At 42.4% G+C, this 25,901-nt stretch overlaps 1 protein-coding gene across 1 annotated transcript in view; it reads left to right on the plus strand.

The window, feature by feature from the left end:
• The first annotated feature begins 2,591 nt into the window (after window positions 1–2,591).
• LOC126248415 (structural maintenance of chromosomes protein 4-like) overlaps window positions 2,592–25,901 on the plus strand; it is a 164,507-nt gene continuing 141,197 nt past the window's right edge. The window contains exons 1-2 of the mRNA XM_049949380.1: window positions 2,592–2,692; window positions 3,841–3,945. Coding sequence (XP_049805337.1) covers window positions 3,865–3,945 — 81 coding nt within the window. The 5' untranslated portion in view covers window positions 2,592–2,692; window positions 3,841–3,864. The remainder of the gene's footprint in view (window positions 2,693–3,840; window positions 3,946–25,901) is intronic.

Raw genomic sequence — 25,901 nt, forward strand, 5'->3', positions numbered from 1 at the left:
ATCTAAAAATAAATTAAAGAATGCTATAAATAACTGTATATATCATAAACTTGCTGACAGTTCAAAACTGTAACACCAACTATGATGTCGGCTGTAACGTACCCTAGCCACCTTTGCACACATGTATCTCCCTCTGACGCTGGCACAACAATAAACTCAACAGTGCATCTTGCTTCCCCCCCCCCCCCACCCTCCCCCCCTCTCCCTTACCTCCAGCTACTGTGACAGCAAGATTTGTGTGGCAACAATGATGTTCAATAATCAGCACTACAAAACACCTCGGGTATGACATACACGACCTCACCCACACCAGGTTAAAACAAAATATGAAGTCTGTGGTAGTGGAGCATCAAGACAACTGTGGCCAAGACATTGATTTCAACAACATGTGTGTGCTGGCCAACATCTATGGAAGAAGACTGATTGAAATTTCCAAAAATGACTGTTTTATTTAATTGTATGGTGATTTTATACAATATTCTTATGATATAAGACAAGATTAAACCTTCAAGTCCAAGTTTTTCAACCAATTAAGCTGGACGTGAGAGTCATCGGGAATTCCAGGGTATGAATGAAGCAGACAGCGTTGGACTAGATGTTCAATTGTCTGCTCTTCTTCATTATATTCACACATTGGTGAACTGATCCAGCCCCATTTGTATCTGAAGCAGCTACAACAACCATGTTCAGTTCTTAACCTGTTGAGGCGGCACCAGAGGTTCCTTGGTAGGTCAAAACCTTTTGGCTTCTTTGTGGGATCAAGGTGATGGGCTCTTGTTCCCAATGTTTTTGTTGACCAGTCATGCTTCCAGCTTTCATTTAGATCAAAACCATCTGCAATGAGTTGTTCTGCATTGCTGGTCTTCTTGATTGCAATCATTGCTGTGGCAGATGACAGAATTCCTCATGCAGTGGTAGAGCTTGTTTCCACCTTAAGTGAGGTGGAGGGATGTGACTCAATACAGGTAACCAGTGGCATGGGGTTGATTTGATGGTACCAGTAATGCAGCACATTGTGTCATTCACTTTTGTTTCTACCTTCTTCACATGTACACTTTCCAACCAGACAGGTGCACAGTACTTGGCAGCAGAGTACACAAGACTGATGCCAGTTAAACACAGTCAGTCAGCAAAGGTTCCCCAGGTGGTACCACTGAGCTTATGTAGTATGTTGTTCCTTGCAGCAACTTTATGAGAAAGCTTGGTGATGTGCTCTTTGTAGCTCAAGGTTCTATCTAGAGTGATTCTGAGATACGTAACTTAAACAGAGAACACAGCTATAGACTTCCAGCTTTGTGGCTTGCTGCCATCAAGGAAAGGAATATAAACATTATACAGGAAGCCTCCTCTACAGACAATAATATTTTTGATAACCAATCTCCCTCTCTTGCTCTGCTCACTTTGCTTCTATCCAACAACAATGAGTCACTTATAGTAGTAGGAAAGATTTTAATCAATAACTTTTCTTCACCACAAATGTGAAAAAGCTTCCTCTCTATCCAATAAAGATGGCCCAGCAGTGGCAGAGACAGCAATTTTAATCAATAATTCTTAAGAATAAGTGCAGGAAAACTCCCTTTTATTAAACAATGAGACACTGGTCTTGACAGTGTTCAGTTGTCTGTGAACACCACAAGATCCCAGCAGAGGGGCTGAAATATTTATCCTCTAGGAGAAACATGTCATAGTCAATCAAGATTTTACCTTTAGTCACAATGGCCACAAAAGCCTGCAGACATACACTTTTCCAGTGCTGGGTTAGGTCAAAGGCATTGGGAAGGAGACTCGGTAATAGTGATTGAAAAAAAAGCCATGGCTGGGGAAACCAACATCCTGTGATGGCATTCTTCTTCCTCTGACACGCAGCTTTTTACTCTGCTCACAGGACCCACCTGCCAATGGTATTTGTGGCACATTCATTTCAGTACACCACATTTTAATGGCATGTGGTTCATTTTCTGATGGGGAATCTACAGTAACTTTAAGTATGAACATGCCATCCATTTTACCTAATGGTAAGACAAGGTGTTAAACACTAGTCTGCCTTTTCATCTTATTTAATGTTGTATTGGCACAGTTAATCTTAAGTGCAGAAGGGCAATGAAATAACAAGAGTAAGAGCAGATGGTGGTGATTAAGAAATTATGTAAGGCATTTACAAGACATGGAAAAAAAATACAAATATAGTAAAGTTGGTGATTTTAATCTATGTAAATAGTGCTTGAAGAAATCAAGAATACTAGTGCACAAACATTGTGCAGTTTGTCACTGAAAATGATGTAGCATTAGATTCCAAAAAATTTAAGCTCCAATATGTTCTAGCACATCCATTGGAAACTAAAGGCAAGTGCAGATCTTGCTGGAACAACACAACAGTTCAGCAGCATTTTGTCTACAGGCCACATAGCAAGAGCTGAATACTCATCCATTGGTTTTGAATATTTACATGTCTAAATAACATTAATTACTCACTTACTGTTGTCAGTTAATCACTACAATTTTCTTTCTTTTTCAGACTGGCAATGAAAATGATTTAATTGAAGGTTCAGAGTTTAGCGTTGGTCGAATAGCTTTTCAGAATAATACATCATTTTACATATTAAACAATCACCAAGTTAAATTCAAAGAAATTTCAGAATATCTGCATAAAAATGGAATTTATTTGACTCAACAACGCTTTCTCATACTTCAGGTATGTTTACTAGTTTGTAATATCAATCATCTGCACAGAAAACTAATATATTTACAACAGTGTTTCCACTAAATCGACCATAAGAGTTCTTGTTGAGTATTATAATGTTTTCAGTTCTCTCTGACAACATTATCATAACTTTTGGTCCATGTCAGCAGTTAAACTTCACATGATACATAAAATACAAAATCTAGTGACTGATCTTACAGACAACCTAAACTAATCATAGTGAATAAGTGAACCTTAGTAAGCCAGATAATGAAAAAAACTGTTGTAAATTAAAAGTACATTGGCCCTTAAGAGAGAGACACAGATAAAAATAAAATCAATGCAGGATTATTCATAGGAACCACTGGGGTTTCAGAAGTAGTCTGCATGAAAACAAGACGTACAGCAAAAAACATAGATCAGTGGATAGAGCATCTATCGAAATTTTTAATTCTTGCAGATGCTCAATATGGGCACTGCTTGTGATAAGATTACCTTCAATATGAACAGAAGAGCATATGCATCCAATTACCTGAAGAAGAAGAAGAAGAAGCAGAAGCAGAAGCCTCCGCTGCCGCCACCTGGAAAGATGCAATGACAGCAGCCCACTTTGGAAACCTGTTCATTGGGTCACCTATCTGCAGGTGTAAACTAATTTAGTGTGAGAATATGGATTGGATGGTGTTTCTACATGTTCTGACATGCTTTTCCCCTCTAGTGGCACACCCTGGAACTATGGCACAGTCTATATTAAAACTGATACCTGGAGAGATGCTCTATCCTCTGTTACATGTAATTGTTAATATATGTCTTGTAGTTATTGATAACTCATCTCCTAAAATATCAGAGGTACTTATCCGTAACCCTGTATATATTGCTACACAATTATACAGTGTACATTGCACGTGTATATACAAAAATGAAAATTTTCTTATGTGACTGGAAGCACAAATTAAAATAGTGTAGGCTGATGCTCCTTCAGTATTTTTGATATTCAGATGATGAGGGAAATTGGTTCTGTGCAAAGAGTTTCCATAATGAAAATAATCTGCGTTAATAAGACCTTACATGTCTTGACAGCAACTTCGTATGGTGGCAGCTTAGTGGAAATTTTACATTACATAATGTGGTTTATGTTCTAATATCTCTTTGCAAAACAGGGTGAAGTAGAATCCATAGCCTTAATGAAACCCAAAGGCAGAAATGAAAATGACACAGGACTACTGGAATTTCTGGAAGATATCATAGGAACATCAAGATTTAAGGTATTTTTAACTTTCTAGAACTTTTGCATTTAGTCTCAAAATCTTTGTACCCTTCCAGGCATGTTAGTGCTAAGTGAAACAGTTGTATGTCTGGTTTTTAAACAAAACACATTTATAAGATTATTTTTGTGACTATTCGGCTTTAACTATGGCTGTTTGGAAGTGAACAGTATAAGAGATGAAAACATTCTCAAAAATATGGTAAATGCAAGAATGGAACAAAATGGTAACTAGCAAGTACAATACATTGCCCCCCTAGTGTTCCATCAATTGTGCATTGACAATATGAAACTTCTTAACTTGTCTCTGTTTTTTATAGTAGTATAGATGTTGAGATATTTGTTTTACATTTTTCATCTGATCTTCAATATCTTAAAGCCTCAAGGCTAAAGTGGAAAAAACTACATTTACACTCTTGAAATTGTGCTTTAAAAAATTAGTATATCAGTAGTATCAAATAGAAGCTTGTTCGCTGCTAGACATAGGTACAGTAAGAGTTACAGTGTTAATTAATTACAAGTTCTTGCATGTAAAGAGATGCAGAGCTTAATGCTACTTCCACACCATTGCCTTAATTTTTAGTATGGTATAAGATTATTTGCCAGATGACTGCTACAGCTTTCATGTCTTGCTCTTGCAAACACTATTACGGAATATAGAGGGAACTATATACTCAGGAGCATTTGAACTACATACATGTATCTAGTCACAGATAGCATTTCAGTTTTCACCAATGATGGCGCCCGCATCTCGTGGTCGTGCGGTAGCGTTCTCGCTTCCCACGCCCGGGTTCCCGGGTTCGATTCCCGGCGGGGTCAGGGATTTTCTCTGCCTCATGATGGCTGGGTGTTGTGTGCTGTCCTTAGGTTAGTTAGGTTTAAGTAGTTCTAAGTTCTAGGGGACTTATGACCACAGCAGTTGAGTCCCATAGTGCTCGGAGCCATTTGAACCATTTTTGAACCAATGATGGCACCAGATTGTGGAATGGACTGCATGAGACACCAGCATTGAACAGTCATTATGATTCATGACTCATCAAGCCACAACAATTCACAATCATTGGTTGGGTGTAGGTCCAAGATCCACCCAACACTCTGGATGGCATTCCAGATATGTTCAGCATTAATGTGATCAGGCAATGGAAGGAAGGGATTTGGATAGTGATGGCACATTTTTACATTGATCTGTGGAATTTTCCTCAAACCATTGAGACATTGTCTACAGCATACAGAACTGTGCACTGTTTTATTGAATGTTCATCAACCATTTCCACCATATAAGTTGATGGCAGGGATACCTATAATTTGTAGCCATCCTGTTGTTAATATTGAAACAAAATTTTAATTATAATTTGCAATCTTCTTAATTAATGAAATGTGATTATTGCAATGTCTCAAGTTTTAGGGCACAAAACTAATTTTGTTTTTGTATATTTACCTTGAACAATTGATGTGGATGAGGATTGATATTGAGGACTGTTCATCATTTTTCTTTGCTGTGAAAATCTTGCATTTTCTTTTGGTTCCTCAGGGGACTCACTTTTTTTAGTACATTTTCAGCCACCAGAGGACCCTAGCCAATGTAGCGTTACTTCCCTTTCCATGCTGCAAGTCTATCTTTCTTCTATTCGTTTTCTCCTCTCTGCCATTCCAATGGATGGTCTTCAATGTGCCAACTGTGCTTGGATCTGGTTTGTGCTTTGGATACTTGTTTCCTTACCCTCTAACTTTATACAGATTTTCATGATTAATTATATGGCCCCCTTAATGGGTTTGATTTGCTAATTTTGTTCTAAACTTTACGGAAGTGCAGATCGTACAGGAAAGGTCACCCAGCATGGCATATATACCACCTTTCCTGCCTTGGTAGCCTTCTTTATTGTAATTGTACTACACCCACAATCCAGTACAGTAGCCATTAAATTGTCGAGAGGGGGGCCGTCGAGTATCTGCAGGGTGGTAGCCCTCTTCCTTGACCACACAGGCGTCACACTGTTGGTGCCTCACCTGGAAACTTACTGTCCAAACTAAGAAGTATGTGCCCATTATGGCCAGGTCACAGGGACTCTGGACAATGTTTTCTGGCCAGATAACCATTACTGTGGCTGGGTGTAACCCATAAGGAGAGCCCCACTGGCAGTGGGTGGCACCACGGCAGAAGATTCACTCGTAAGGCAAACTAAACTTTCTTCTACTGTTGGCTGCATGGAGCCAACAGTCTCTTTTGAAACAAGACATTATAATGCAGAGAGATATGACTAAATGTTCCCTTTCCTGGCTATGCTATGGGAAGAACATAGCACTCGGTCGAGGTGAGAAATACTCATCCAAATACTTGGTCTGTTCTAGGATGGACTGGAATTTATTTTTAATTACAAAGACATTGTTGTTCTTCACTGAAAAGTTTGAAGACAGGTGTCAGGAAGTGGCAGCAGTTTCAAAACGTGGCTATGTTGTGTTTAAAATAGTCACCTCCACTCAATCACATGCACTGTTTGCCAGCAATAAACTGGGTGACATTTTTGTCACTGTAACCCACCATAAGAGTCTGAATATGGTACAGAGTATCATTTTCCCCTGAGATCTCCTTTTACAAACTGATGGCGAGGTGTGTCCTAATTTGGATTCATGACATGACATGCATTTTGTCCATCGTGTCCAGCAGGGACCAAACAACAACAGAGTGGATACTGGAGCTTTCATCCTAGCCTTTGAAGTTTACTCATTGCCTTAGGTGGTCAAGCTGATAGTGTATTGCTGTGATGTTAGGCTGTATATTCCGTCTCCCATGCATTGCACAGATGTGTATGATTTGGATGTGCGTCTTTGTGCTGAAATGCCAGCTCCATCTGTAGTAGCTGTGGCCATCAGTTGCACACAAATGCTTCTTTTACCCATCCCCCATGTGAGTCAACTGTGGGGAGAACCATTCCCCCTGTTCACCAGACTGAACCACTTTCAAATGAGAAAGATCCCTGACTGCCTCACATGTCAACAGGCCAAGAAGAAATGAAGAAATATGATTGCCTACATCCTATATGTATGATGATGGCTTATGCTACTGCTATAATGATGTTATCCTTTATAGTCCCTGTGCTATCACTCTCTGTATCTTCCGTCTTGCACTCAGGGCTACTTGACTAAACCTGCTCTTCAGGTGGTTGTGGGTCTTCCTCCTACTGTTCCACAACGTCCATTTTGGGAGCATCAGTCAGTCCCCTATCCACTAGGGATGTCAATCCTCAACTGACAACCAAAGGAGCAATGCCTTCTCCTGATATCCCTTTCCAAGAAGATGTCTCTTGGGATGCTCCTTTCTCAGGACTCTGCTGATCTACAACCGAATTCCAGCTGATGGCTGAAGGAGCCAAAGATTGCCTGTTATAAGACTTCAGATTCCTCCTCCTGCCCCAGCATCTGGGGCAGACAAGCCCTTTGCAGATATTTAAATCATCTAAGGAGAAGGAGAACAAAAAGTAGTCCTCCAAAAAGATGGTGATTATCGTGACACTTGCGCCACCATACTGATCATGTTCTGCCTCCATATCCCAGGAGCATTCCTGGTGGTCCCTATGGCCCCAGACCGCCTCACACCTGAGATGTGTTGAGATGTGACATGCCTCCTTGGTCCCTTTATGTCTCCACAGTACTGATAGCATGATCCTCCAATAGAACTGCAGTGGTTTTCCCACCACTTGGCTGAGCTATGATGTCTTATGTGTGTTTCCCCTGTTTTTTGCATCACTCCCCAGGAACCTTGTTTCCCAGCAATGAAGACCTCTACCTTCTGTGGCTGTCAGGGCTATTTTAAGCATCACACTGACTATGAAAAAGCATTGGGTGGTATTTGCATGTATGTGCTGGGCTCTGTCTACAGCAAATATGTGCCACTCAATATGACTTTGGAGGCTGTGGATTTATGTGTGAAGACATCTCTGGAATTTACTATTTGTAATGTGTATCTCACTCCCAATTATGAATGGTCCAGAATGCATCCTCTACACTTTTTCCTCAGCTTCCCCAACCTTTCTAATACTGGGTGACTTCAATGCCTGCAACACTGTGTGGGGTGTAACTACAACCACTGGCCATGCTAAAGCTGTCAAAAACCTTCCTCACAAAACCTGATCTTTGGCTTTGTAATATTGGCATTCTCACAAACTTCAGGCATATGGGTCTTACTCAGCCATTGATCTCTCTATTTGCTACCCATGTCTTCTCCCATCCATCCATTAGTGTGTCCATGATTACCTGTGTGACAGTGATCATTTCCTGATTGTTTTGACACACACCCCTCAGCATCAATCAATCAGGTGTCCACCCAAATGGCTCGCTGCAAAGCTGACAGGGGTGCTTTCACCACTGTCATTGCTCTTCACACCTTGCCACTTGGAGGTATTGATGCCGTTATCCAGAGCACAACTGCAGCCATATTCTATTGGGAGCTGACTCAGTGATCCCATCCTCTATGGGATCCACCCATTGGAAGATGGTACCTTGGTGTATCCCTGAAATAGTTGTAGCCATTAGAGATTGCAGGTGGGCTCTCCAACACTATATGCAACATCTGTTAATGGAGCATCTCATTGCCTTCAAATGACTCTGTGACCATTTCTGACAGAAAGGAGGATCCTGGGAGCAGTATGTTGCTACCATTGGTCTACATACCCCTCCTTCACAGGTCTGAGTGAAGATCTGAAGCTTCTATGGGAACCAGTATCTTGTGCGTGTATCTGATATCTCTGTGAATGGTGATATCTGCAATGATTCAGATGCTGTTGCTGAATATTTTGCTTTTCATTATACTTGAGCCTCTGCATCTGAGAATCATTATCCAGCAATTTGTTTCCCCAAATAGCTTGTAGAATGACTTCTTTACTATGTACTACATGTCAACTGGAACCTGATGATGCTGCATTCAGTGAGTGGGTGCCCTAGACCCTAGCTCAAACACTTGCCAGTGGATTACCAGTATCACATCCATGCCATTTCCGACTATACCCAGAGCAAGGGCGAGTTCCCATCTCAGTGTACTGAAACCGGGTAAACACCCCTTTGAGATGGACAGCTATTACCTAATTAGCCTCACTAATGTTCCCTGCAAGTTGCTCAAATACACAGTGAGCTAATGGCTGTGTTGGTACCTTGAGTCTCAGGGTCTATTGGTTCTGTCCTGGGGTAGTACTTGGCAAGGCCATTCTACTGTTCACCATTTGGTCTGCGTAGGATCCACTGTTCAGTCAGCTTGTGCCTGGTATCAACATCTTATTGCTGTCTTTTTCGACTTGCATTCAGCTTATAACACCACATCCTGGTTACCCTCCATGAGTGGGATGTCTACGGCCAACTCTTGATTTTTGCCCAGAAATTCTTGTCTCAGCTTTTTCCCAGGTTCAAGTTGGTGCTTCCCACAGTACTCCTCATGTACAAGATAATGGGGTCCCACAGGGCTCTTTATTGTGTGTGCCCCTTTTTCTAGTGGCTATCAATGGTCTAGCTGCAACTGTGGGGCTACAGTGTCACCTCCCCTGTCTGCTGACATTTTTTGCAGTTACTACTGCTTCTCAACTGTGGGAATTTCTGAACGCTGGCTGCAGGTTGCCATACAAATGGCACAGTCTTGAAATCTCAGCCATTGCTTCTGGTCTTCCACTGCCAAGGCATCTGTCATGTGCTTCTGTCTCCAGTGTACTGTCCATTCCCAACCAGGACTCTACCTTAATGACAAAATGTTCAATGGGGTGGATGCAAATCTGTTTTTGGGATTTGTATTTAGTGCCCAGTTGACATGGCTTCCCCATCTTCACCAGCTTAAGCGAACTTACTGGCCACACCTAGACACTCTTCACTGTCTCAGTAACACCTGCTAGGGTGCAGACTGCTCTAGACTTTCATGGTTCTGTAAAGCTCTGATTCTGTTGAACCTTGATTATGGGAGCCTGGTGTATGGCTCAGAATTGCCTTCAGAATTGTGGGTGCTGGACCTGATGCACCATCATAAGGTCTGACTTGAGACAGATAGCTTTTGGACCAGCCCTGTAATCATCCTACTCATAGTACCTGGCATCCCCTACAAATCAGCCAACAATCAGCCAACAACTGCTGCTCAACTATGCATCCCATGTTCACTGCTCCCCTTAATGTCATAACTACTGTGTCCTCCTTCCTGGTAAGAAGATGCATCTCCTACAACAGAGACCAAGATTTGGAGTCACAGCTGCAGTTTGCATATGGAGTCTCTACACTGAAATCCATCTTTCTCCACTCTCACCTCTTGTCACTTGTTTCCACATGGGGTGCACCCCATACTGAGATCTGCCTCAACCTCCCCTTTGGACCAACAGAATCAATAGACCCTTATGGTTTTTTGCTGCCTGTCCTTGGACGTCCTTGATGCATTTCTGGGCTCAGATGTGGTATACAATGATGGCTCTACGATTGAATGATGAACCATTTTTGCCTACATATATGCAAAGTGCCATTAAGTACACTTCCTGCTGTTCAGATGAAGTGTATGTACTACAGAATTGAAAGCCATTGCTGGAGTCCTCAGTCATGTTCATTTTTTCACCAGTGAGATGTTTTCAGTCTACAGTGACACTCTGAGTAGTCTTCAGGCTATTGACCAGTGCTACCCTTGACACCCCCTGATCATGACCATCCAGGGTCTCCTGTGTGACCTACACTATGCTGCATGGTTGGTTCTCTTTGTATGGACCTCTGATCGTGTTGTCATCCCAGGGAACAGCCATGCTAACTGGTTGGCCAAGCTGGCTACCAGGGTACTGGCTTTGGAGATTGGGGGGAGGGGTATGCAGGGGGGAGGGGGGGGGGAATACCAGAACTGTACTTTGTCAACTCTACGCTGACAGTTGCTACAAGTTCTGAGTGTGGATTGGTGTCCCCTGATTTCTCCAAATAAACTGCAGACCATAAAGGAGACTATAACCATGCGGCAGTCTTCCCTTCATGCTTCTCACGGTGCATTTACTGTCCTCTGTTGGCTTTGCATTGGCCACACTTGGCTGACCCATGCATCATCCAGTGTGAGGATCTGTCCCAGTGTCAGTGTGGTGCCCGTCTCATGATGGACTACATCCTACACACTTGATAGCCGTTTCATGTGTTTCAATATAAATAAAAAACAGAGTTAATATAATTTTAAATGCTTTTCTGGAAGTGGACTGAATATCCAGAATGCCCAATGAACTTTCAGGAACTGACTTTTAACTAGAGTTACGTGGCCTTTGTGTGGTAGGTATTAGGTAGTGGTTTCATCAGTGCTGCTTTACACTGTCTAACATGTAGCTGCTACCACAAAGTGAAGGGACATTGGCAAGAATCCTATCAAGGTAGGTGGACTGAATGATAGCGTTAACAATAACACAAACGACCAACCCTGCTCTGCCCCACTACACATTTAAAAATTACTATTTGTAAAATTGTGCCAGCTAAGATTGTAGTCAGCCATATGTTGGTGTCTAAAATTTGATTTGGTCTCAAAATGTTTGTGATCAGTCTTTTATGGGTATAGAACATAATAATTTGTAATTAAATCTGGATTCTATAGATAATGGATTTAAAAAAATTAAGATTTAAAATGACAGAACCTTTCTTAACTGTTTACCAGAGAAAGGGCAGGATTTTTGATTGGGAAAAAAAACCATAGAAGTCAGTAGCCAATTAACTTTATTTTGATGACTCTTCTGAATTTTCTTAATGTCAGTATACTCTCAAAGTGATAGTTTTACCATATTCCATAAAATACATGTACTCAATTTTTTTCACATCCCACAAAGCTGTAGCCATTTCCTGTACAACAGATAATTCCTTGGTCATTGTTTGGTTTGTTTGTTGGTGTGCTGTGACAACTAATGATTCATGTTTTGTCTCACCATTGGAAAAAGACATTAAAGTGTAATTAGAATAATAGGGGGTTGAAAAACAAGATAGAATTGATATAGATTCTGCACCTATCTGAACACCATAAACAACAGGGATGAAGAAGTTAAATATCAGGGATTATAGACTTGCATCATTTTTGTATAAAGTTAATATGGAAAAATCAGAAGTTGAAACGTGTGTTAAAGTTGGACACAAAATCAAAAATATTGAAACATATAGTCTTTTGCATTGATGCATGTGCTTGTGAGTTGTTACTGCAGAATACTTGTTTGATAATTGTAACAGTCTACAGATCCCTTCTAGGAAACTTTTCAGTCATTTATGAGAAATCTAGATGCACTACTGAGCTACTTGTCAGACAAGAAAAAAGTGTTAGTAGTTTGCAGAGATTTCATTGTAGATTTATTAAAGTATACAGTCAAGAAAAATTAACTAGAATTATTATTTGGATGTTTCAATCACATTTCAGTAGGCAGTTTTCCAGATTGTGTGCAGCAAAGTAGTAGGACAATGATAATGGACAGTGTCCAGGCTGAAACAATTAATGTGTACCCAATTGCTAATGGACTATCTGATCATGATGCACAATTAATGGAAATAAACAACATGGAAACTTACAACCTTGAGGTGGGCCCATAAAAGCAGTGAGGCTTATTAATGAGAACAGATTACAATGTTTTAAAAGTAAGTAAAATGGCTGGTATAGGATGAACTATAATGTCACATAGAAGAAGGTTTATTCAGCACTTGCACAAGAGTGGGGAGTGAACTGCCTCCGGCCAGAACTCATACAGTATATATACAGCTACAGAACATTCCTGTACAGTGATTGTTGACATTTGTGGATACTTCTAGAATGTACTTGAATCGAATATAGAAATTAAAATTGTACAGTCCAGGTGAGTTTTGAACTTGCAACCCTCCATGCAACAGTTTAGTATCATAACCACTGCACTATGGTGCTACTTAGCTTCTTCTGCAACATTGTTCCCTCCTTAAGAGAACAGCAGCTCAGTGTTATGTCCTCCTAGTCCAGGAATGAGTCATCTGTCCTGCATACTCTGACTCATGATGACTGATTCTCCCCCTGGCAGTGAACTTCTTAGAACTTCTTTTGCCACTATGCTCTTCATCACCTTTCCACTTTTTGCCTGTCGCTGGAGCTTCGAATTTAACCTGGGCTGCAGGATCCATATAGGACTTTATTTGAAAGACATGGACCGTATCTCTGATCTTTCGTCATCTTGTGTCGGTGTCGAAATCAACTTCATAAGTAATGTCAGACAACTGTCTTACAACCTTATAAGGTCCAAGGTTGAGAAAAACTTAGCCCACTTCAGACAATCTAGTGTATCATCAATTCGTGGAAGGGGGTAAATGTCCTTTTAAGTTATCCTTGTAAGTTATATTATTAAGCTTCCTGTAATCAACACAAAAGCGCCAACTGCCACCCTTCTTCCTGACAAGGACGATTGGAGATGACCATGGGCTCTGCAAAGGCTGAATAATGTCATTCTTCATCATTTTCTCTACCTCGTCATGAATTATTCAACATCCCGTTGCTGACACATGGTATGCTATCTGGTTTATTGGCTGATGTTCTCCAGTGCTAATCTGGTGCTTCACTGTTGATTTGTCTAATTTGCTCTTCACCTGTGGATTGAAGTATTTGGAGAACTCTTGAAGAATGTCAAGTAGCTTCTCCTGTTGTTCCTTAGTGAGATCTGGTGATAGTCTTGCTAGAAGATCTTGTCTCATAGCGGTAGTGCTAATTTCGCCCACAGACTTGGCGTGGGAGGTTTCTATGATGTTCAGCTGTTCTTCAACTAATGGCTCAGCATTTGCTGCACACATGTGTCTTCGAAGGATCTGCAGTTCTCGGCAACAGTTAACTATCCACAATTCACTGAATCCATTCTTAAATGAGACGACAGAAGCTGAGATGACCAAGTTACTCTTCAGTGGTATGCTCATCTTACATTCCATGACAAGATCCATGGGTTGATGCATGGCATGACACGTGGAAGTTACCTTTCTAGAGCTGGCTACAGGAATCATCACTTCATCCATCACACATAGTCTCCACACACTCGGACGCACATCTTCCTGTCCACAATATCTCATCTCATCTAGCATAATCTTCAAGTGACAACAATCTATACTTGCCTGAGAAGCTTTCAAAGAGTCCCATCCGAGAATGTCATGACTACACTCTTATAAGACAATGAATTCTAAGGGCTGTGTATGGCCACCTATACCCACGTGAATGGCACATCTTCCTGTAAGTTTTACATATTTCCCATTAGCCAGCTTCAGTACAGATGTTTTGTTGTCAAGGAATACAGTTTTCTGCAACTGTTGACAGTACTTCTCAGAAATGATTGAATATGATGAGCCAGAGTCCAGAAGAGCTTGGGCTGGTTGGCCATCCATGAGGAAATCGACATAGTTTCCTATCATTTTTGTAGTGATCAACGGCGGAGGATTTTTCTCTTCAGGGGCCTCATTTCCAAGGAAGGTCACACCCTTTAGTTTTCCAGGTTGTGGCAGCTAGGTGATTGGCTGGAGCTTCTAAACGGCAATGGAGACCTTGATCAATGTGTTGGGGAGCATCCTCCCCAGCAGCTAGCTTGCAGTGATTGTGACCCACATCGTCCTGCACCCACATCTTCTTGTTCGTCTTCGTCCCAGAGTTGGCATCGGCTAAAATTATTTGTTAAATTTGGCTATATGCTCATATACCTTCAGCCACTTGTTTGGATGTTGGTCATCATCACCAGAGAATCTGGAAGGATGTCTCATGTGGTGACACACAGTTGCTGTCATCTTAACATTCTCTCCTTCTTCTGTCTCCGATAGATTGCAATCTGTTGAATATGGCTAGAACTCAGGTTTCTCATCATGTAAACTGCAGCTCTGTTGTGGCCTGATGGGATCCACTGTGTCATCGATAATGTGTGCTATCACAAGTTTCAATAACCAGTCTCTCCAGCAGAGTAATGTCATGTAGGAGGTGGTTTATTCAGCACTTGCCCATACAAGAGCGTGGAACAAACTGCCTCCAGCCAGAACACATACGGTATATGTACAGTTACAGAACATTCCAGTACAATGATTCTTGACATCTGTGGATACTTATAGAATGTACTTGAACTGAATATAGAAATTAAAATTGTACAGTCCAGGTGAGTTTTGAACTCATTACCCTCCATGCAACAGTGTAGTATCATAAGCACTACACATGTTGCTACTCAGCTTCTTTTGTGACAATATGTAGAAAGAGATGCTAATATTGAATTCAATCTATTCCATAGTAAATTTGTGTCAGTATTTGAAGGTTACTTTCCTAAAAAATTATACCTAAGATCTGTAAAAAAAAGTAAGCAATGTATAATTAAGGGAATTAAAAACTTGTGTAAGAGGAAGAGGGGAAACCTATGTAAGGGCCAGGGTAAGTCAAGATGTGGTATTACCAGCCTAATATAGAAATACTGTAATATGTCCAGAAGTATGCATGTCATGACAGAACTAAATAATGGAGATGAAACATGGGACATTGTCAAATGGGAGACAGGATAGCCAGTCATTGTAAAGGTTCCCATAACAGTTCAGCTATATGATAGTGTTGTGACTGATAATTCACAAGTTGCATGTATTTTTAATAATTACTTTCTAAACTTAGCACCAAACATAAGATTAAATGGTCCAGTTCGAGAAGCAAGGGAATATATTAAAAAAGTCATTCAAAAGGTCAACTATAAGCAGCACAAACATTCTTCACTGAAATTAATATAGTTCATGTGGGTTTGATGGAATTTCAAACAGAATTCTGAAAAGTTGTTCTGACTTAATAAGTAAAGCCCTTAGTGATATATGCAATGCATCACTGGCACAGGGAATTTTTCCAGGCAGGTTAAAATCTGCAATAATTGTTAAACAACTTCATAAGAAAGGTGGCAAGACAGACTTACTTATCATCTAATTTCTTTCTTGACATTTTGTTCCAAATTATTTATAAAAAATATGTACCCAAGGGTAGTTGCACACTTCAGTGGAAAAAAAATTTATTTAGCATATCAGTTTGAATTCCAGAAGGGTTGCTCATCTGAGAGTGCTATTTAAACATTTGCTTATCAAATAGTACAAGCTGTAAATAATAATATGTTGTCAGTTGATATTTTTGTGATCTTTCTGAGGCATCTGAATGTGTAGATCATGTTGCTCTCTTAGAAAAACTCAAGTTGTATGAAATTTGATGGCTTTACACACAGCTCGTTTTAATCCTACTTAACAAATGGAATGCGAGGGTTGTGCACAATAATTCAGACAGTATTGGAAATACAGAACATTTTAGCGACTGGGGAAAGAAAATCTCATTGGGTTCAATTTTGGGTTCACTCCTGTCCTTTTATATGTGAATGACATTCCACTTAACATTCAACAAGCAAAATTGGTATTCTTTGCAGAAAATACTATTTTGTAATAAATACTGTTTCATACAAAGCAACAGAATAGTTGGTAAATGATAGTTTCCAAATAATTCTTAAGTGGTTATCTGAAAATGGACTCCCTCTAAATTTTTAAAAAATCACTACATTCAGTTCTTTGCAACAAATAGTCACATCCAAAATTGATGTGGCACATAGGAAAAAGTCAGTAAATAAGGTAGAATGTTCCAAATTTTTGGGTGTACATACTGACAAAAACTCAAACTGGAAGCAGCATATTGCTCAGCTTCTCAAACAATTATTTTCAGCTGATTTTGAACTTCCAGACTTATTTTGAAGACTTTTACTCAATAACGATTTACAGAATAATTTTCAGTAGTAACTCATAATTTAGAAAGAAAGTATTGGTTGCAGAACAGTGAGCAATAAGAATAATATTTGGTGTTCACCCACTGATGTCCTGTAGGAACCTCTTTAAGGATCTAGGCATTTTAACTGCAGCATCACAATACATACATTTGCTAATGATATCTCTCATAAGTAATCCCTCACAGTTTGAGAACAACATTGATGTCCATACCTACAATGCTAGAGAGGGAAAAATTACCTTTACTAGCCATTGTTGAAGTTGCTGTTGGTTCAGAAAGGAGATTAACATGCAGCAACAAAAATTTTTGATCATTTCCTTAATATCATAAAGTGTCTGGCAGGTAGCAAAGCAAATTTTAAATCTAATTTAAAATCATTTCTCTTAGACAATTCCCTCTATTCCATTGACAAATTTCTACTTAAAAATTGGTAGCATGTAAAAAAGGAAGTGTAGTTGCATGAGTAGGACTAAAAATAATCGTGTGTTCATTAATGTTAACACTAATCATGTATACATATCCTATAAGCTGACTCATTCCATATTATTTCAATAAAAGAAACATTCAGATGATCTATGGAACATGAACTAATTAACCAACCAACTGACCAACCTAACAACCAACCAATCCACTCACTCACCTTTTTCATTATTATCCAAATGTAAGTGCAAGGAAGAGATTATCTAGTCATCTTTTGTTCTCAGAAAGTAGTTCTGAAATTAATGTAACCTTAGTTTTCAGCAATATCCCTGTCCCCACCCCACCCCCGCCCCCCTCTCCTACCACCAAATTTAATAAATTGAAAAAAATTCATTTTCACAAACTTCCATGAATTTTCTGAGTAGATTATTCACTGACTACAGATAGCTGGTCATTTAGTTAATTACCTTAGATATTAACCCTTCAATTTGAACAAGTGACACCTGATACGACACATTCACTCATCACTGCAACACAAATACCATAATGAATTTCAGATGTCACATGATTATTTGCCAACAACCACCACATTAGTTCCTGGACTTCTCTTTTAGCACACATTTTGAAACAGTTTATATGCTAATGACTGACAGTGTAACCTTTCCACTAGCACATGCTGATGCCTACTGAGATGTTGTACAGTTGGATGTAGAGATAGGATCCATTATTCCAATAGTTTTCTCTCTGCATGAAAACAGAAGTTGATATCTGGGACAACATTGGTCTCTGTTAGTATGTCAACACAGTGACAATATTTTTGCATTAGATGATTGAGTTTATGCCAAAGATTTTTCAAACGATTTAAGATTATGTTATGTAAAACTGATTTAAGCTGCTGTTTTTTCTACTTAACACTTGGTGAAATTTTAACCTATGTCAAGAATAACTGCCTTTTTTTCCCATAAACAAAGAAAAGTGTCCCTCACTTCAATCTGTCTCAAGAGTAGCAGGAGCAGTATTTGAACCATCTGCTCCCTGTACACTAAATAGTTACTGTTCTGGTAAGGATAAGGAATGCATTGGGTAAAATGGTAATGGTGAAGAGACTTTGTGGTAAATGGTAATACCACTCTTCACATATGCCTACGAGCAGAAACTCCTAGGAAGTTGCAGCAGTTTCTGTGTTAATATTTATAGCTGTGTGTCCAGTTTCTCCAACACAAAAGGAAATTCTATCAGTGATGTTGTCACAAGTGAATTTCTATAAACCATAGAAAAGATTCTAAATCAAAGCTGTGTTGAATGTGATGAAATTTATTATGTAGAATCAAATGAACCTATGATCTATGAGCAGCTTAATATCATGAAAATATTTCGGTACAACTTTCTAATGAATCACTGTCTCTCACCCACTCCCTGCATAAATTTATTGATATAAAATGCCTGATTCCTTGAAGAGGAGCCTACAAATATAATGATGGATGAAGAATAGGTATTTTTACTTTGTGCTTTGGTGAAACAGATGTTCTTTCTAAAGGTCTTATTAACTATTAAATTTTATGCTTTAGTACACTGAATGGAAGTATGCAAAAAGTATTATTAGAATTGTTTCTTTCAGAAACTGGCATACTTAATTGTCTGAGAAGACCAGAAATATGTTTAGAAGCTAATTCTTATCAATGTGTTTCTTAGACATGTCTATTCTGCCCTATTTAATAACTTAGATTATGCACAGTATTTCTATTTGTTTAATAACACAGTTGTTGCTACAGGTATGAGTACACTTTTTACAAAGTTGTGGGAAAGTACATTTTTCGATATCTGCTTCATTCCTTGAAAACAATTGACTGTTCTTTCTGTTCCAATTTGAGAAGGTTTAAAAACTCTTGCTAAATGATACTTCATTCACATGTACAGGCAACAATAATGAATCTGAGGGTAAATAAATCAAGACTCCCTCCTACCCTTACAGATGTTCTTAGATTTCTTCAGTTGAAAAATTGAACAACACTGCATTTTACATTCTTTTTGCTAAGTATGACGGAAGCCAGTAATATATAACACCGTTAATTCCTTTGGTTTTTTAATGTTAATTATGTTAATTAGATCACAAAAATGTCACCTGGAGTTAGTGTTCTTTTAAGGCTTGCAACATTTACTGAGTAAATGTATAACTGTTACTCTTATTTATGTAACTCAAATTATGATATACTTATATGAATGTTGAAGTACATACTTTTAAATGTTACAACAACTTAATTCACTGCAGTAATTTTTGTACTGTGAAACTATCACAGGGTCATTAAATTACCGTCTGGGATGGAAACAATTTCACTTTATTCATGTATAAGTTATTTTAATCTCATAAGGTTCTCATGGACTTTAATTGCTTTTTTTTTAATATCTTCTTATTTCTGAAGGAAATCTCCTGTCATACATTGCCACTCATTAAGCAAGTACATTAAATTTCACATTAGTAGTTGGTTATAATTAAACATTTTGTATTTACTTCTTGCAGAAACTGATACTAGTAGTCAGTTTCCTACATGAATGTTCTTCAGCTACAGTAAGTTGTTTCTTCTTATTGATTTCCTTCCTGTATTGACGGTACTTTGACAACAGAATATACATTTTATCACCTTTTCTGATCTCAGACTTTGTTCAAGTTGTTCCGTCTACCTTCGCACAGGATAGAAAATTTGTGTGTAAATGAGATTGCAGCACACAGATGATGTTTCTGTGTTCTACTTGTCAATCCTTTTAGGTAGCTGACATTAAAACTTAACAAACTGTCTGTCATTTCTTCTTGTTCAACAGGAAACAAAACAATGAAACAAAATCCCTTTTTAACACTACAGTTTTCCAGCAACATGATATTTACAGTTAGAAGTAAAAGAAATTCCTCTTTTCCAATATTCACTCTATAAATCACATAACACTATATAACTACATAGCACATTTAATTACTGTCTGACTAGTTACTAAATATGAAATGGTACAGAATATCTGCATCATCAGAACAACTGGCTAATTTAAAAGGAAGAAAACTATACATTATTTATCAAACTACTTATGTTCTGATGTAATGAACCTCCTTAAAAACTCCAGGAAGTGTTACACTTTTTAAATTATTTTGAACTTTCTTGCTGGACATGTGACCTGTACTTAACAAAACAGCCCCTCTGATTGAGATTCTCACAGGTACATGATGTTGACACCACTGACATGCCTGTAAAAAGTTCACCAAATCCCTTCCCATTTTAGTATAAGGCTTAATAAATTCATCTTAACCTCTGTTAACTGGTGCAGTACAAATATGCAGCTTTGGTGCAATCAGCAGCAACCCATTCAAGTCTTCATCTGTGCCTGAAATCCACAGTGAAAGGAAGTCAGAACTTTCGTATTAATGTCTCCAGTTTCAATTTAGTTGCAGGAGTGGAGGGGACAATTTAAAATTAAACAACACAATACCAGCAATCAGCTTGCATAAAAATAACCACTATATCCACAGTATTCATGTGGTGGTTGGATTACAAGCACCAATTTGGCTACATGAGCAATAAATTTCAGTGCAAGCTGTGGATGTAGTTTTCATTTTTATTCTTCCATTTTTTGGCTTTCTAATTTATGGTCCCCTTTCAGGATTTGGCCTCCACCTTTCCAAATTTTACAGAAGTGCAGGCTATTTGGGGAAGGACACTTAATATGGTATATCATATATCCATCATGTGTGGAATCTTCTGCAGCTATTATTGTCATGGCCTTGGAATTCCACCTGTAATCAAGCTATTTGGGCAAGGACAACTTACAGGGGCATCATGTAAACCCATTGTCCGCTGTCCTCTACTGCACCCATGATCATGATGGCTCTTTTGGCACCAGATATCCACCAAAGTGGCCAGTCCATCATGGAGGGGTAGTCATGTACCTTCTTGTTCATAGCTCCCCTGACAGTCCAGGGATCACACTGCTGATACCTGAGCTGCAAACTCTCCATGTACATCAAGGAATAGATGCCAGTCTTCTTGGGGCATCAGGACACCCGTCAATGGCCATTGCACCAGATGTACTTTGCTGTGGCTGTGTGGCGCCAGTGGGGAGAGCTCCTGACTGGAATGGGTGACATCAGGGTGGATAACCCGCAATGAAGCAGATGAAGTTGTCTGATAGTGGTGGTTGAATGGCCCCAGTAGCCTCTGAGAGGTAAGGTGCAATATAATGTGTAGAGATATGACCCCCAATTGTTTCCTTCCTTGGCTACACCATAGGAAGAACACAGGACTAAAGATCAAGTAGAGGTATATTCTCCTCAATACTTAGTTTGTGCACAATCAGATGAGGAATCCTTTGTTGTCATAAAGTCTTTACTTTTTGTCGAGCACTTAGAGGATAAGTTTGGAAGTGGTGGGAATATCCAAAATGTCGAATGGGTCAATCCTGATAAAAACAGCATCCCTTACCCAGTCACTTGCATTGCTGGTCTGTGCCAAGCTGGGTGATGTACTAGTCTCCACCATCCCCCATGATAGCCTAAATATTCCACAGACATCTCCTCTTGCAGTCCAATGATGAGTTGCACACCAGCCTACGGTGACAAGGTGTTCACTTACTTAGGTATGTTAGAATAATGTAGTTGCTACCAGCCATGGCCTTTGAGGATGACACATTGCCTGAAAACGTCAAGGTGATGGTCTACTGGTGTGATATTAAACCCTATGTTCCTCTCCCTATGCAGTGCTTTAAATTCTGGAAATTTGGGCACATGTCCCCTTGATGTATTGCCAGCCCCAGATGTTGGGATGTTGGGATGTTGGGACTGTGGACATGCATCACAAGCGAACTTTCCTTGTGCTCCTCCTCCCATTTACATCAGTTGCAGCAAGCACCATTTCTCCTGTTTGCTGGACTGCACCGCTCATCAGAAAGAGAGGAAGATAATGGAATACGAGACTCTGGACAGGTTGACCTACACAGAGGCAAAGAGAATCACAAGTCTTTACCCTATACACATCACGTCCTCATAATGCTGTGGCTACATCATCACCCTTATGAAAAGTGTCCTCAACAGCTATGCCCCGCCCCCGCCCCCTCCCACGCCCCCTCCCGCGCCCCCTCCCGCGCCCCCTCCCGCGCCCCCTCCCGCGCCCCCTCCCGCGCCCCCTCCCGCGCCCCCTCCCGCGCCCCCTCCCGCGCCCCCTCCCGCGCCCCCTCCCGCGCCCCCTCCCGCGCCCCCTCCCGCGCCCCCTCCCGCGCCCCCTCCCGCGCCCCCTCCCGCGCCCCCTCCCGCGCCCCCTCCCGCGCCCCCTCCCGCGCCCCCTCCCGCGCCCCCTCCCGCGCCCCCTCCCGCGCCCCCTCCCGCGCCCCCTCCCGCGCCCCCTCCCGCGCCCCCTCCCGCGCCCCCTCCCGCGCCCCCTCCCGCGCCCCCTCCCGCGCCCCCTCCCGCGCCCCCTCCCGCGCCCCCTCCCGCACCCCCTATGGGTCCGGGGTAAGAATAGGCCCGAGGTATTCCTGCCTGTCGTAAGAGGCGACTAAAAGGAGTTTCAACTGTTTTGGCCTCCTAGTAGTAGGTCCCCCTTGGGGTTTGACCTCCGTTTTTTCAAAATTCTACAGAAGTACGAGACTTTTGGGGATGGACGCCTTACGTGGTGTATCATTGGTCCTCAGTGCACTAAGACCTTGGCACTCAGCATTGTAACGGTGTTGTAACCGCACCCACTATTCCTCAAATTGGGCCTAACGCCTGATGGGTTGCACAAGTTACTCCCATAGTGCGTCCCCATCTGCACCTACGATCATGATGGACCTTCCATGGCACCTGAAATCCAGCGCGGTAGCCAGCCCATTGTGGTGGGGTCGTCGTGTACCCTCTAGGTTGTAGCCCCCTGACAACACAGGGATCGTACTGCTGATACCTGAGCTGCACCCTCCCCACGTTGGCCAAGGAGTAGATGCCCATCTCCTTGGGGCATCGGGACTCCTGGCAACGGTCATCCTGCCAGGTGGCCCTTGCTGAGGCTGGGTGGTGCCCGTGGGGAGAGCCCCTGGTCGGAGTGGGTGGTATCGGGGCGGACGTTTCACAGATGAAACGTCAACATGTATCAGGTCGCTCTGCGGCCGAGTCTTTTAAAAAGAAAGGTACTGTCTCTGGTTCTGGTTCTCCTGCCCTTTCCCCCTTGGCCACTCCCTGGGAGGAAGGACAGGCCCGCCGGCTTGGGGCGAAGTACTTCCCCCGCTATTTAGTCTGTTCTCGGACCGATGGGGGGACGTTCGCCACCTCCAAGCCCATGTTCTTTGTCCAGCACATCGAGGACATCTTCGGGGAAATCGAGGTGCTCAGTAAAATGCGTTCGGGGTCCGTTCTTATAAAGACCGCCTCCGCCACACAGTCGGCGGCGCTCCAGGCGTGCGACCGACTAGGGGACATCCCAGTGTCTATTGTCCTGCATCTGGCACTGAATAGGACGCAGGGGTTATTTTTCATCGGGACTTCCTGCTGCAATCTGATGAGGAGCTCAGGGCCAACCTGGAGCGCTGAGGCGTGCATTTCATCCGGCGAGTTCACCGCGGCCCCAAAGACCGTCGCGTCGACACTGGAGCCTTTATCCTCGCCTTCGAGGGGGACGTTCTCCCAGAGAAGGTAAAGGTGATGTGCTACCGGTGCGACGTGCGACCTTACGTCCCGCCTCCTATGCGCTGCTTTCTGTGTTTGCGCTTTGGGCACATGTCGTCACGGTGTGAGGCTGAGCCCCTTTGTGGCGATTGCGGACGTCCTCTTCGTGAGGAACATACATGCACCCCACCACGTCGGTGCGTCAATTGTCCTGGCATCCACTCACCTAGATCTTTAGACTGCCCTGCGTATCAGAAGGAGAAGAAGATTCAAGAATTAAAAACTTTGGATCGTCTCTCTTATTCTGAGGCCAGGAAGAAGTATGACTGCCTCCATCCCGTGACGTTGACAACTTCATTTGCCTCAGTCGTGTCCACACCTTCCACAGTATCCTCACCCCTCTCCTGTCCCCCCTCCACCTCCTTACCCCATCCGGGGTCTATGCCTCCACCTCCCAAATCCCTCCCTTCCAAATCCTCCTCCCTCGCGGCCCCTGCCCCCTCTGCCCCGGGGGCCACCCTTCCTCCTCCTCCACCGCCTGAGAGGCGATCCTCTTCTCAGGCGTCCATCGGGGAAACGTTCCGGACCCCGGCTTCCAAGGTCCGGCATTCCAACACGGACCCCGCACGTGAGGACCTTCTTCAGGTCCAGCCCACCATCCCCGTGCCTCATCGGACTTCCAAGAAGGCCTCCAAGAAGAAATCTTTATCCCCCTCTCCACCCCGGCGTGTTTCGTCTGATGCTCCATCCGTGAGTCGCTGCTCCCGGCCGTCCTCAGTTTCGCCGGGACGCTCTGCTGCCAGGCGCTCAGCTGGCCTCTCATTGGCGAATGATGCTGCCCCTCCTACACAACCCGGGAAAGTGGCCGCCGCTGGCAATGACTCGATGGAACAGGATCCGCCTCCCGCCGGTTGTAGCGCTGTTCCCTCGACACCTGGCCCTCCGCGGCCGTCGAGGTGACCAGCTCTTCACCCGTTTCGTTCCCCCTCTTTTCTGACTAGCGATGGCTTTGTTACATTGGAACATAAGAGGTATTCGATCTAATCTGGAGGATTTACAACTGCTCCTCCACCTGCACTGTCCGCTCATCCTTGGTCTCCAGGAAACCAAGTTGCGCCCAACTGACCGTATTGCTTTTACCCACTATACCTCGGAGTGGTCTGACCTCCCCCCTGTGGACGGTATTCCAGCTCATGGTGGGGTCATGTTGCTCGTTTGGGACGATGTCTATTACCGTCCCCTCCCATTGACCACCCCACTCCAAGCAATAGCTGTCCGTATTACTCTTTCTGCCTTTACTTTTTCTGTTTGTACCGTCTACACTCCATCGTCATCTGCAGTTAGTCGGGCTGACATGATGCACCTGATTGTTCAGCTTCCTCCGCCGTTTTTATTGTTTGGCGACTTCAATGCCCATCATCCCCTTTGGGGCTCTCCTGCATCCTGTCAGAGAGGCTCCCTCTTGGCGGATGTCTTCAACCATCTCAAGCTTGTCTGCCTCAATACTGGCGCCCCGACTTTCCTCTCAGACTCTACTCACACCTACTCCCCCTTGGACATCTCGATCTGTTCTACCACTCTTGCCCATCGGTTCAAGTGGTATGTCCTTTCTGACACCTATTCGAGCGACCACTTCCCCTGTGTCGTTCGTCTCCTGCACCACACCCCATCTCCACGTTCTTCGAGCTGGAACATACCGAAAGCTGACTTGGGACTTTATTCCTCCCTGGCGACCTGTCTGGACCACGATTTTCTCAGTTGTGACAGTCAGGTCGAATACCTCACGGCTGATATCATCAAAGCTGCCGAACGTTCCATTCCTCGTACTGCCTCTTCTTCACGTCGCGTTTCCGTCCCCTGGTGGAATGAGGCTTGTCGAGACGCTATCTGTGGTTGACGACGTGCTTTACGCACCTTTCACCGCCATCCTACGTTGGCGAATTGTATTGGATACAAACGACTCTGAGCGCAATGCCGTAGAGTCATCGAAGACAGCAAAAAAGCTTGTTGGGCCTCTTTCACCAGCTCCTATAACAGTTTTACTCCCTCTTCTGTCGTCTGGGGTGGCCTGCGCCAGCTGTCTGGCATTAAGGCCCACTCCTCGGTACCTGGCCTGACTTCAGGTGATGAGGTCCTTGTTGATCCTTCGGCCGCTTTTTCGCGGAGGTTTCAAACTCCGCCCATTACCACCCTGCCTTCCTTCCCA

This window comes from Schistocerca nitens, chromosome 3 (genome assembly GCF_023898315.1).
Source record: "Schistocerca nitens isolate TAMUIC-IGC-003100 chromosome 3, iqSchNite1.1, whole genome shotgun sequence".
In the NCBI taxonomy this organism is placed as follows: Eukaryota; Metazoa; Arthropoda; class Insecta; order Orthoptera; family Acrididae; genus Schistocerca; species Schistocerca nitens.